Raw genomic sequence first — 13769 nt, 5'->3', positions numbered from 1 at the left:
GGCCACAGGAAGTATAAAACACTAGAGGCATCTTCTCCACCAACGTCATTATTCACCGCTCAGCAAAGAAATAGTCATAATGTCACTTCTTTTAACTCCAACGAAGATGGAAGCTTGGCTTCGACTCAATGGCAAGTCCTCAACCGGACAGTTAGCCCTATATGGTAGCAGCGTTCTAGGCTTACTGGTACGTCAACCAACAATCATGAGTTTCGAAGACCACATAAACTAACTTCCGATAGCTCACTCTATACTGGGCCGGTCTCGTAATCTACCATATCTACTTCTACTCACTGGCATCCTACCTCGGCCCCCTCCTAGCAATATCTACCCCAGTACGTGCTTTGCTTCTAGTGATGTACTTAGAAGCCATCGTTATCCATTCCGGAAAGATATGGACAATCGTTCGGTCAACAACTCACGGCCGTATACGTTTCTCGATCAATAAAGACCACAAGAGATACGGTAGTTCATAACATTTCTCCCTGGGGATTTTCAAGTCAAATATCTGAAGGGCCAGTATTTCGCTCCTTTAAAGTCTGGGAAGGATGTATACGGCCGTGGCGTTGGGAGAAAGAAGAACAATGTTAAGCGAGATGTATGTTATGTATGGTCATATGCTGTGAGGTATACGAGTTTGTGTATGGGGAGTCGAAGGGGTCCACAGATCTATAGGACGATGAAATAGCGCCTTGCTGTTGCTTTCTCCCACAAAGGTTTCATGAGCAACTGGAAATTGTGGTGAACATTGATGATGTGTTTGTCAATTAGATTGGCCAGCCCGGTGATCTAAGGCTAGATAGGTTGGATGTGATCAAGTGATGTAAGAGCTTGCGTTCAATATTCTTGGAGAAATGGGATTTGACGAGTTTCTGGGGTACCAAATGACAAGCCATGCGTTATTCTGCGGAGAGATTACTGTAGCACCAAGATTAACAAACCTCACTTTCGGTTGTAACTAATTCTTGAGCACTCTTCTTCATTGCCGTATCGCTTAGAGACAAATGAGGGCATCGAGGAAGCCATCTAAGAATCTTTATTAGCGACATTCATTAGTAGTCATCAGACTTTGAAAGGAGTAAATCATATTGCAGCCAGAGATTCGACATTACACAGCTGACATTGTTTACAGACTGAGATCTTCACAAGTGCTTACATGGTGACTCATGATGAGAAACATTTCCCGGATCCTTCCCAATTTGATCTAAATAGATGGCTCAGCAACAGCGCCCAAAAGACTAGTCAGCCGCTTTCTCTGGGGGCCAAAGCTTGTCTTGGGCCAAAGTCCTTGTACCCCGTTCTTCAGTCTGCTGACTGCTTTTCTCACACATTTGTAACGTAACGATGGAAGTGAACCATAATGCTACCAAAATCATGAGCAAGGAAACCGGGCTTTGTTTAGCAGATACTGACTGGCTGGGTGAGTGCCGCTGTCACGTTATGACTCGTCTGGATTCAACCGGATCTGTGTGTTCAATTTTTGGAGAGGTCCGAACTAGCACGGAAGACAGCAAAAGAGGCAAAAAAGACGAGTCACGTTAACACTGAATGGCTGTATTAGCTAATTTTCTCAAGCTGCACGTAAAACTACTATATGTCAATCACCGACGGTTGTCTCATTAAGTTGCAAGAAGCGATACCGAGTGCTTGTGATTGAGACCTCCCTTTTTGAATGACCGAACGACTTCCGAATATGAGATTCTAGAGCGCTGAAAGAAGTAGCTTTCTCACACCTTCCTCGATAGATAGTTTATAGTCTCTATATATTGTCTTGTCTTTTCGGATCTTGGACCCCTTCTATCCAGCTTTTCTATGGCTCATCAACAACATTAAATAACGCCTCTCTAATCCTCCCTAGAAGCACAATGACCCGCTGTTTCACACTCTTTAGCATTATAAGCTGAGCATGCCTCCCCTCGATTGCTGGACTTTTTTCTATATCATCTACCAGCGCCTTGATCTTCCTCAGCTGCACCACCGTAAGGAGCTGCAACATACTCCCCCATTCTTCAGTCTGGTCTACATCGTATTCGCCCACGCGCAAGTGTTGCTCTAAATTGGAACCCTCCCTCGTGTACCATATTATCTTCTTGTTGAGCATGATAAGCTTATCGCAAATCATGGCAAGAAACAACATGGCGTCTGGGTCTGTGTAGCAACTCTTGCAGCGGACCACCTGGGTGCATTCGATACAGGATTGTTTTTGAAACGACAGTGCAACGTCTGCTTTGCAGGGCCTCATGTCTTGCATGCGAGTCTCGAGCTCCTCGAGCAGTGACTTCATGACCTTAAGACATCGGCCGGCACAGGTACTGTTACTGATATTGATGGGATTGCTGATCATATGTGTCGCTGTCGTGGCTGTTGACGAGCGAGAATCCAAGAAGCTGAAAGTGTCGGGCTGTGTGCTGCGTGGTGAAGGAATTCCAGGTATACTATATGGTGACCAGTGAAAATCTGGCAATGAGTTGGAGTCTGGCACTGATTTTGCGAAAGGAAGGCTTAGTGGCTTGCAATTCATGTTGAGAGAGAAAAGAACTTACGTTCAAAAGTGGAGGGATCCAGGTCGAAGAACACGAATTCATCTCCCGAAGTGTTGCTGCTCATAGCCGCATCTTCCAGGAGCGTTGCGTCCAACGGATTCGCCAAGGGATCAACAGAAGAATTGCTACCGTTCTCATCACCGCTTTTTTCCCCCTGCGCCGACGCGCTCGGGGAGGTTCTGTTGGTAACGGCAGCCGTGCTCTGCATAGTATCCGATTCAGACTGCTGCTCAGATGACGGTGACTGCGACTGTGCAGCAGCATCATTCTGTCGGGCCGTCCGCTTTCGGTCTTTGCGCCGCACGTTGCTTCCAAAGAGCTGGGTATAAGTACACTCTGTAGAACATGCCTTGCAGCGCTCACAGCCTGTCTTGCGCCCCGTGCAACGGAGCTTCTTCTGGCGGCACTGGTCGCATGCCGTGTGCTGTAGGACGTTGTTGCCCAGGGCGCTGAATGCAGCACCGTCTGCTCGTTCGACGAAGGTGGGCCCTGCGTTTGCTGAATGGTTGAACTGTAGAGTGCCAAACATGATGGATAAATGGCTCTTCCGATATAAGATAGGTGTCTTGGCGTATGGGGGCCACTATGTTGCGCTGCTTCAGGTTGGAAAACACGAGTCAGGCCACAGATTATACCATCAGCCAATCATTCGCCCAATAATATGAGCTATACCAATCCCTCCAGTTTCGATAGGGACATCTGCCAACAACTTCCTCACTTTAGCCGCCGACTGGAGATTTGCTCGGGATCATACTCTTCTCGAGGCTTTTAAATCTCTCTTTTAAGGTCAAAAGGGTCTCGAATGCCACTGCAGGGCATACGCAGGCGAGTCTGGTCGGCTTTCTTGCTATCAAGACATTTTGGGGGCGCTGGTCAGCCTGCATTCTCACCTCATCCTTCAGCCCCCCCTCGGCGTTAAAACTGCCGGGTTCACAAAGCTTGTTCTCCCCACGGGGTGCACGCCATTCATTACTTAGTCACCTGATTGGTTTCCAGCTACAATTTACAGCCGCTGTGCTACCTACTCTACTGAAACATACGTCTGCCTGACCGCTGTATCTTTGGCGGCTTCCGACTATCGACAATAAGCCGAACGTACATGATCATAAGCCATATTGAGGCTGGCTTACTACTCAAAGTCAGCCCTTTGGAGCCTCTCCCACAAAGCTTATTCGTCAAAGGTCTCTCGAAGACTTTCACGATATTCGGGATTTGCATAGCATACAGTATAATGTTCTTGGAGATGCATTCCACTTTGACGTTAGACGTTATCTAGTGCCATCTAAAACTAAAATATTTTCCAGCATATACTTTAATCCTAATCTGTTTCAAATCCGCATTTAGGTTAGTAAGGTATACAATGAGATATATTCATGCAACATTGTACAGCCTTACCATCCAAATACCGTATGCTGGCCAATCCCTATCCCTCTCATTGCCCGGTCAAGCCGGGGAAGGCCTCGCGCAGATCCATCCACCCCTACTAAGCACGAAGGACCCGGCGTGCATACAAGCATTTCCAACCGCACTGTCTTTGAGCGGATAATCATCCCACGCTTTAGCATTGAGGCACAGCCTAGGGCCCTCACAAAAGCGTAGGTGTCATTAATAAACTCTCTTGGCGGACGCCGTCCGCGAACGGTTGCTTACGTGGCTGCATAAGAGTCACAGTGGACTGCAGCGGCATATGCAATGGCGGGGAACGTTTCCAGGATGAGAGAAGTCGACTTCCTTGCACATTGAATCAGCTGGGAGTGGTGATTCATATGTCTCAAACTGGAACGGGGGTCGCTGCTCGTACACATGGCTATAGGTTGCAATTTTCGTATCTCGCATGACGCTTCGAGGCGCCATTTTCGAGATACGAAGCGGGTCAACCTTGCACTGGAATATTGTCACAGCCAACGTGCGCTTATCCCCTCAAATCTCTTTCCATTACAATCTGGAAGATGACTTCATGACTCATAAGCGGAGCCGGCGCTTATCGTTATCTCCTTCGAAATCACGCAAATGATGGCAAACTAGACTACCTATTAATATCTATCGAGGCTCACGGTATCTGACTCAGATGAACCAATGGACTATTATCCCGCCTCTATGATGAAATCTTATGTGGAGAATTCTGGTATCGTAAGCCTGATTTATGTGTCTTCGGGAAGCAGCCCCCAGAGAATAGGAATTCACAAGCTTGAAATCTTTGTGATTTCAAAGACGACAGAAATCTGCTTACTAAGTGACATCCGCTCTAGGACGGTAGTAATGCCACGCAAATGCTCGGCGATCTCGTAAGCTCCTGTGTAACCCCAATGATGCATTATCTTGCAGGTAGAGTCAAAATGGAGGGCAAGAAGCTACTGACAAATTAGGTAGGTAGCTGGGTATTCAGAGCCCCAAACGTGGCACAAATGATAGCAACAGATGCCCATTCACACAGAACATGCGTAGAGGCCGCTTACGTATGTGAACAAGCAGAAGGATTCCGGCTCCATCAGCCACGCAACGGGCCGTTCCTTGTGGGAGAGAATTATTCCGGAAGATACCCTCTTCCTCCAGCGATCAAGTCGGATCAATCCCCGACCGACCTTTGGGAGTAAGCGCTAAGTTTGTGGCTGCAATCTTGAGGGCATATCTGACTCTGGTGCTGTGATATCAGTGGTCCAAATCGGGAAAATTGATTCGAGCGAACGTAATCAAATCCCGACGTGAGGGATAGTATTATTTATAGAGGAGGTCGCTCCGCTGTCCATTTTAGGCAATAGTCCGCCTTAGTAGAATTTCAAGGTCACTGTCAATAGATGACTTCTATGAGAGAGAAAGTGTATTGTATAATCATAACTTACAACCAATCATTTATCACAAGTGACAAATCCCATCAGGGCTCTTATCCCCTCTAATCCAAACATCGACATTGCACCAGCATGCGTTGGTCATGCAGGTCTCACGCCCATCGACGTTCTAGAACCCGCCGGCGGTGACCGGCATGTCCTCCCTCAACTGAGAGTCCTCCTTGAATGGCTACGGTACGATATCGTGGCTCTGTGTAGCTGATCTGTCGAATCTGCCCGCTAGTCAACCGGATTACACAAGCTCACCAACACTATCGAGGCGTGCGGCGACTCCGACAGCCTGGCCAATGACTCCAATATTAATCTCATGGCCGTCTCTTTTAATACTGTTAAGTACTTCATGCTTGCTCAGTCTGCATTGCAGAATGAATCAAGGTCGTTTTGGAGTGGCCATTGGACGTGGCACTAACAGCGAGTAAAGAGGTAACAGCACTAGCTGTTAGACATGGCGTCAAGACTGACGTTAGTCTTAAAGGCACAGCTGACCCTCTCGTCATCAAGGTCAGGAAGGTTATTGATGAGAGATTGGCAGAGCTGCTGGCTCTGTTGTGATGGGCTGCATTCCCCAGCTTCATCCGTACATGGAGCCCGAAAGTGTTTAACTCCATATCGGAGCTGAGTCCCAAACGTAGATATCAAGCGATTAATATATCGGATATCACGAATCACTTGAAATAAATGGATACCTAAAACTATGTCATGTCATTATCGATCATCTATAACAGGACATTTCAAGACTTGATAGAGAAGTCGCCATCATTCATCCAACTTGTGATCCGCCTTTAGTCTATAAGACGTGTTTTAGGGATTGGATTGACATCAATTACATTTATAGCTGCCACAGTTGCTGAAGCTTTCATCTCGGATCTCAGTGAGCTGAGAAAGCAGAGACAGGTCTCCGATATAACAACGAAACGCATCGTCATCCATAGTAGCGTAACGGCTCAGAATCCAAAACATAATCTACTCGTGTATGGCGTCCTCAAAATTGCTGCAAATCGGCATTCTTCGTTGGCTAAAACTGAAAGCTCATCAGGAACAGACCATTGGACTGATTAACGATCTTCGTCCCACTTTAATCATTCATAACTTCACCATCGGTGTTCTCAGCAGCAGATACCATCACAAACTTCCCTTGGTCAACGTGTGAGGCGCGTGATGTAAGCATCAGCTATGGGCTCTATCACCCCAAGATAGCACTGTTATAAGCCCCGTTCAGGCAATATACCAGCTGCTGATACAATTACCCAACGCCTTGGTCTACTCTACGACGGATGAGCTGAACAGATACCTTGAGGACCCTAGTGAAGATACTCTAGCTACTACCGGTAAGAGCTTTCAGACTATTCAGGCAATCTTCGCCTCAAAGGTTCGGCATACAAAGTTGCTGTGGCAGAATGCTGAGCTTAGGAGACCTTGAATTTGGTGAGAGAATATAACTCTCGAGAAAGTCCGGGGGGCAGTTACCGGCTTCAGACTGTCTTGTCCTTTGCAACTACACTGTACTTTCCATAAAGTGTCTCAATCAATTACATTATATCTCCTAGATGTGATTGACAGCCGTACATATGACTGCAAAATAGATTCGATACTATGCACAACTTCGATCATCATCCGAGATCCTCAGTCTCGAGCCTGAACCAACCCTGCTCATTGATAAATTCCACAATCTCGGTCAGATCCGTCGGCGTAACAATTCGCTGCACCCGTCCACTCTGTCCATCGTAGATGTAATACTGCTCGTTGATCTCAATCACAAAAATGACCTCGCTGCTGCTGTACCGGGTCCTGAACAGCGGCTTGACCACTCCGGAAATGCCATAACCGCTGACAAGATCTGCGACCTCTCCATCATCGCCCCATTCAGTTGGACTGCCAAAGTCTTCGTATTTGACGGTCCATCCGTTGGGGGGTTTGACCTGTCGAGCATCAGCTTTCTAACCCTAAGAAGGTACACGATGATGCGGCACGAACATCGGTGTTGGTGACGACCCTGCCGTTGACGATTTTTGTCAGAGAGTCCATTTTGTATGTAATCAAGGATACTCGAGTTAGGAAAAAACGACTTGGGATAATAGAGGTTGTGCAATTGACTACGTAGTTAGGTATTGGGGATGTGCTGAATAAATAGAGATCACTCGAGATAGCACTGACGCCAGCGATGAACTGGCTCACTCTTAGTGCAGAGAGTCTAGAGCGGCCAGCAAGCTCGTGGCTGATCTATTGTCCAGCCTAGTTCACTAACGCCAGAACCGTCTCCCTTGCGTCGTCGGCGTGGCTCGTGACCAACGCTTTCTATGAGGAACGTGTCACAGGAAATCACCGCAAAACAGCAGTTCAAGCCAATGTAGCCATTACAGGGGATTCTCGGAATATCGACGAAAAGACAGAAGCAGTGCAACAAGCGAAGAGAATGAGACATGACGACATGTCCAAAGTCCCCTCTCGCTTATGCCTCCCTTGCTGACAGGCCCAACTCGTGGCTGGCTGAAGACAGGACAGCACCATCAAGGCCCCTCTCAAACCAACGCGTCCAGCGAACCATACGGCCCGGAACGGCACGGCGCGACGCACGGTGCGCTCTGCTCTCAATGCCGTTCCCCAAAAGAGTCCATCAGCAACGCCCGACCTGAAAACAGCTTCATTCCCCTGCGACGCTAGACCAGATTCTCTAGCCAAGGTATTTCAGCTCAGCACTAATACAAGTGGCGCATCCCCCGCACCCGCTGATGAACCTCAGTAAAAACGCCATTCTGCTAGGAATACGATAGTTTCGCAAAGTATTGATCCTCGGCGCGTAATGATTGGCGTGATCGGCGTTGGGTTGGACAACGGCTGAAGAAAGTGGCTTGTCACGTACAGGAATGGGATATGTGACGAGACAAGAGAGTTTTCGTGGACGGAGTGAAAAAGCGAGTCGCCCATGGTCCTGCGTTCCTTTGAACTCGTCATTCTAGCTCTGTAATTGATGTTCTGTTTCTGAGTCAATTGACTAATTGATACCATATTATTGTCAAGACACTTCATTCAAGATGTGGATTACAGACGCCTGCAAGGCTGTCGTCTTGTCCTTTGTGGCGGTATTTCACTACCCGTCCGTCTCCAACGAGGGGCCGCATCAAGATGTCATGACCTTCACCCACGGTCACTCCACACCAGAGATTGACTACCCATATTTCGAATCACCAAGTGGCCCTGACCAGGATGGCAAGGTCTTCACGTGCAACTACACTGATCTCAAGGGCTGGAAGCCATGCACAACTAAAGATGATCGCTCGTGTTGGTTGAAGGGTCCATACGGGCAGAACTTCACAACCAAAACAGATTATGAGAACTTCTGGCCTATTGGAATCACAAGAGAGGTAAGTCACATACATCTCCATTGACTTGGGCTCTTCTGACTGAGACCAGTATCACCTCAATGTCACTGATCAATCCATCAACGGCGATGGTGTCGATAACCCATTTGGCAAGGTCTTCAATGGCAAGTATCCCGGCCCTTGGATCCAGGCCTGCTGGGGCGACTTGATCAAGGTCACTGTCCACAACCATCTCAAGTACAACGGTACAACCATTCACTGGCATGGTCTACGTCAGCTTGAGACCTTTGAGATGGACGGTGTCAACGGCGTTACTCAATGCCCTATTGCTCCTGGAGACAGTTATACTTACACCTTCCGTGCTGTGCAATACGGTACATCGTGGTATCATAGCCATTATTCTCTGCAGTATGCTGATGGCTTGGCTGGCCCTATCACTATTTACGGGCCTTCTTCTGCTCCATTCGATGAGGGACGAAACCCAATTCTTATCACAGATTGGAGTCACCGCAGTGCATTCCAGTCGTGGCAGAGAGAGTTGGTGCCGAATCCTACAAGACCTATGATGAATGGTGTTCTGATCAATGGCGTGGGGAACTTTGCTGGTAGTTTCCCTCGCGAGCGATTCAACATGACAGTTACCAAGGTTAGTTATTCGATTACACTGAATCATATGCCAAAACTGACGTATATCAGGGCAAGAAGTATGTTCTTCGTGTGATCAACACTTCCGTCGACACAACATGGATCTTCAGCATTGATAATCACAACTTCACTGTTATGTCGACCGACTTTGTGCCGATCCAACCTTACTCAGTATCTCACCTTGTCCTAGGAATCGGTAAGCATATTTCCTCATCACGATCGGTTGTAGTCGTTCTCACCGGTATGAACAGGTCAGAGGTACCATATTGTCCTTGATGCCAATCCCACCAACACCACGAAAATGCCTGCAAACCCAGACGGGAACTACTGGGTCCGAACCGTTGGAGCAACTGGCTGCAAGGGCTTCGAGCCGGGTAATGAGCCCGATGAGCGACAAGGCATCCTACGGTACAATGCATCAAGCAAACTTGTTCCGACAACATTCCGGGAGAATTACTCTTTGGAATGTCGAGATGAGGCCTATGATCGACTCAGCCCAGTCTATGAGTGGAATGTTGACAAGGTCAAGATCAACTGTAAGTCGCCGGCGATCCCACCACTGCATGATACCTCTAACATTGACTTAGACACCAAGAGCCAGTTCGATATTGGCCTGTCCAAGTTTGCTCACAGGCCCGAGCTGATGGACAATTTCACCTGGTGGGCCTTTGGCGAGAACCCACTCTGGCTCAACTTCTCCAACCCTACCATCCTGAACCTCAAGAACACTACATGGAATCCTGACTACGCCGTTGATCTCGTTGTACCTGACGAGAAGAAGGATAAATGGGTCTACATCGCAATCACAGCACCTCCAGCTCCGATGAAGACCAAGCCCAACAGAGCTTTTGCTCCTGTTGCTCATCCTGTAAGTCACAACCCAACTCTACAGACGTCCGAGTCTAACCTGTACTAGCTTCATCTTCACGGCCACGACTTTGCCCTTCTAGCGCAAGGTACAAACTTCTCAGACCTGGACACAGGCAAGGTGAACCTTAAGTTCGACAACCCTCCTCGTCGAGACGTGGCACTTCTTCCAGCTGGAGGATATCTTGTCGTTGCCTTCAAGGCTGACAACCCTGGTTCTTGGTTGTTCCACTGCCATATCGCATGGCATGCATCTAGTGGTCTGGCCATTCAGATCCTGGAACAACAGAAGTTGCTGAATAGGATCTTGGACCAGTATCCTGAGAAGATGAAGGAGGTGAACAGGGTCTGCGATAACTGGAATAAGTGGTTCAAGAATGATACGAACCTCTGGAATGCCCATATCTTCCAGGATGACTCGGGTATCTAATAGCCGCCACATGAGAAGGACTGGAGGTTGGAAGTCACGAGGCTGAGAAGACTGGATAGTATGTGAAGACATAAAGAGATTCCATTAACAATGAATGATATGGTCAAATGACTGCTAGCTACATTTCATCCACCACCGCTGTCCGTACTGACATCAAAGTCGTTTCATAATGTTCCGAGCTATCATGATACTCACGGGTACCTCACACCAAAGACGGGTGACTCCGACTTGTCCCAATCACTCTCCTTCTTCTCATCACCGAAGATTCTCAGAGCCCTGTAAGCAACCTTGTACTTTCCAGCAGGTGCGTAACCTCCATCGGCCAACTTTCCATTCCAGACAACGGAGCCCTTGCCCATGGGGTTCCACAAAGTAGGGAAGCCAGCAGGTGCTCCCAGGCTCTTGGCAGTGGAGTTACCAGAAACGGGAATGAGTTCAGCTTCAAGCTTGGCGGATCCGAGAGCGAGCTTCCATGCCAGAGCGGGAGCGGGCTTCTCGTCAGTAGCGTTCTGGCCCTTGACGGGAAGAACGAAGGTGGTGTTGGCGGGAACGGGGTTGAGCTCGTCCTTGTCGTTGGACTTGCTGATCCAGGTATCGTCAGAGGCGAGGACCTTGGAGTCGTGGAGAGAACCGGTGAGGCCTTGGTAAGGAAGAGACAGGGAGACATCAGTTCCGTTGATGGCGATGTATCCGGACCAAAGTGCGAGACGCTTAGCATCAAGACCCTCAGGAGGAGTAGGCAAGACCTCAATGGTAACAGAGTCACCAGCACCGACGCTGACCTTGGCTTCGCTGAACTTGAGGCTAGCGTGGCCATCGGCAACATCGTTGGGGAACTCAGAAGCATAGATGCTGTCCTTGGCAAGAGTGTAGACGCTCTTGGTAGGAACATGAGAGATACTGAGATCGAGATCTGTCTTACCAGTGTTGTGAAGAGTGAAGTTGAGAACCTGGGTGAAGTGGTCGGTGTCGTTAAAAGCCAAGCTAGAGCGGCTCAGGAGGAGGGTAGAGTACGCAGCATCATAGGCTTGGATTAAACCACCACCCTGTTGGGGGACAGGAGCAAGGTAGTCGTAGAACTTAGCACCGTCGTTGAAAAGAGTAGGGTTGGAAGTGGACGACAAGAGGTTCTCGAGGACTTCGGGGTCAAGAGTACCGCGGACCTCGGCAATTAGGGCAATAACTCCAGCAACCAAGGGGCAGGCCATGGAAGTTCCAGAAAGGACGGCATAACCACCCTTCTTGAGAGGGTAGGTCGAGAGGATGTTTCCACCAGGAGAGCCAAACTGGGGCTTGACATCGAGTTCCCAGGTAGGACCCCAGGAAGAGTAGGTGCTCACAGCGCCACCGGTAACATTGTTCTTGCTCTCCTCGAGAATGACCTTTCCATCAGAGCCATCAGACATCTCGAGAGTGACGGTAGATCCAGCCTTGAGGAGCTCAACCCACTTGACACCAGTCTTGGCGGGGACCATACCGGCAGCAACGATACCCTCAACGGTCGAGACATCAATGGCTGAAGCACCGCTGGCAGCGTTGTTGTAGACGAGGAAGTACTTGGCACCATGCTTAGCAGCGTTCTGGGCCTTCTGAACAAAGGTACAGCTTCCACGACGGACCAAGACGATGTACTTGCTAAGATCAGGAGTATCCTCAGGGTAAGCGTCACAGCCGCCATTGGGAACTGTAGGGTCCAGGTTAGGAGCCCAAAGAGGAAGAGTGACGTCGCCCCAAGCAGCAGGGCTGCCAGCAGTGGAACCAAAGTCGATCTTCTTGCTGCTATTGTCAACGGTGTAGTGAGAGATATTGAGGAGAGAGACGTAGTCGCTGTTGTCGTAGGAAGCGATAGCCATGACCTTGTTACCGTTGGCAGCAGTGCTGGCGTAGAACATACCGACATCACCAGAGTTACCGGCAGAGACGGTACAAGGGACACCCTTCTCAACGATGCGAGAGACGGCGACAGCCCAGGGCTCCTCAGACCAACCGCTGGGGCCGCCGATAGAAGCAGTGATGATGTCAGCGCCATCCTGGTAAGCTTGGTTGAAAGCGGCGATGAGAACGTCATTGCCGGCCTCTCCAGAGCATCCGAAGACACGGTAGGCGCCAAGAGTGACTCCAGGAGCGGCACCAGTGAAACCGTACTCGTTCTCTTGGGCGGCAATAATACCAGCGACGTGAGATCCGTGGCCTTGGCAATCCATGGGGTCCTCATCGGGGTAGACGGCATTGAAGCCATCGTACTTATCACCAACAAGATCAGTACCGAAGGAAACAAGACAATCAGGACCGAAGCAACCACCAAGAGCAGGGTGCTTGTAGTCAATCTAATGATGTCAGCCAGGATCTAAAGTCAAGAGTATAAGACTTACACCAGTGTCGACAACAGCGACCTTGATACCATGGCCAGTAATACCCTTCTCCCGAAGCTTATCAACCTGGACCTGAACGTGAGGTGAGAATGTATCAGCAGTATCATTCAGATCACGCTTCTTGAGAGGAGCCTTCATGCCAGGCGTGGCAGTCCACTCAATGCGAGGCTTAGGAATGCTGTAGACCTTGACAGGCCACATGTTTTTGACAGCGGGAAGAGCCGCCATCTTGGCAGCCATGTCCTCAGCGGTAGAAACATCGTCAAACTGGATAGAAACGCCCTTGAACAGGTCGTAGTCGAACTTGACGCGGGTGGTGTACTTGTCATCAGCAGTTCTGTAGAACTTGGCAGTATCCTACTATTGTTAGCAGCGAAGCGACAGTTGGTGATGAGATGCGTACGTGGTTCTCCTCAAACTCGAAGATGTAGGCACCTGGGACGTGTGTAACAGCGGTACCCTGCTCAGTGTCTTGGACGGCAGCGGACAGCCCTGCGAAAAGCAGAGCCGTCAATCCTAGACGGACCATAATGAATGTGTGTAGTGTGATATAAAGAGTGACTTGTAAAGAGTGACAAACAATGCAATAAAGAGTGTGGAGCAGCCAAAGAGTGACAGGATACCAGAGCGAGTGGTTGAAGAGAAGACCTTGGCAGATCAACGGCGTTATCACAACATTATATAGGCTACACGGAGTGTCCCGCCCTCTTTGGAATATCTGTATATGTCCAGATCAAGCAACCCCG

At 49.0% G+C, this 13769-nt stretch overlaps 5 protein-coding genes across 5 annotated transcripts; 2 read left to right on the top strand and 3 right to left on the bottom strand.

Moving 5' to 3' along the window:
- Positions 1–79: 79 nt before the first annotated feature.
- FPRO_12356 (uncharacterized protein) lies at positions 80–1342 on the top strand (the record flags this gene model as incomplete). The annotated part of the gene is made up of 3 exons (XM_031224144.1): positions 80–187; positions 243–335; positions 1133–1342. The coding sequence occupies 3 exons, from the start codon at positions 80–82 to the stop codon at positions 1340–1342; spliced, it is 411 nt and encodes a 136-aa protein (XP_031089432.1).
- Positions 1343–1810: 468 nt separating this feature from the next.
- FPRO_12355 (uncharacterized protein) lies at positions 1811–3072 on the bottom strand (the record flags this gene model as incomplete). Its single annotated transcript, XM_031224143.1, has 2 exons — positions 1811–2481; positions 2544–3072. The coding sequence occupies 2 exons, from the start codon at positions 3070–3072 to the stop codon at positions 1811–1813; spliced, it is 1200 nt and encodes a 399-aa protein (XP_031089431.1).
- A 3927-nt stretch (positions 3073–6999) lies between these two features.
- Positions 7000–7414, bottom strand: FPRO_12354 (uncharacterized protein; the record flags this gene model as incomplete). Its single annotated transcript, XM_031224142.1, has 2 exons — positions 7000–7308; positions 7364–7414. The coding sequence occupies 2 exons, from the start codon at positions 7412–7414 to the stop codon at positions 7000–7002; spliced, it is 360 nt and encodes a 119-aa protein (XP_031089430.1).
- Positions 7415–8421: 1007 nt separating this feature from the next.
- On the top strand, positions 8422–10651 carry FPRO_12353 (uncharacterized protein; the record flags this gene model as incomplete). Its single annotated transcript, XM_031224141.1, has 6 exons — positions 8422–8751; positions 8801–9355; positions 9406–9550; positions 9606–9890; positions 9942–10222; positions 10271–10651. 6 exons carry the CDS (start codon positions 8422–8424, stop codon positions 10649–10651), a joined length of 1977 nt encoding a protein of 658 aa, XP_031089429.1.
- Positions 10652–10842: 191 nt separating this feature from the next.
- Positions 10843–13552, bottom strand: FPRO_12352 (putative subtilisin-like serine protease; the record flags this gene model as incomplete). Its single annotated transcript, XM_031224140.1, has 3 exons — positions 10843–12978; positions 13024–13380; positions 13427–13552. 3 exons carry the CDS (start codon positions 13550–13552, stop codon positions 10843–10845), a joined length of 2619 nt encoding a protein of 872 aa, XP_031089428.1.
- Positions 13553–13769: the final 217 nt, after the last annotated feature.

Source organism: Fusarium proliferatum, assembly GCF_900067095.1.
Source record: "Fusarium proliferatum ET1 genome assembly, contig: FPRO_scaffold015, whole genome shotgun sequence".
Classification (NCBI taxonomy): domain Eukaryota; kingdom Fungi; phylum Ascomycota; class Sordariomycetes; order Hypocreales; family Nectriaceae; genus Fusarium; species Fusarium proliferatum.
This window is presented reverse-complemented; position numbering and strand designations above follow the sequence as displayed.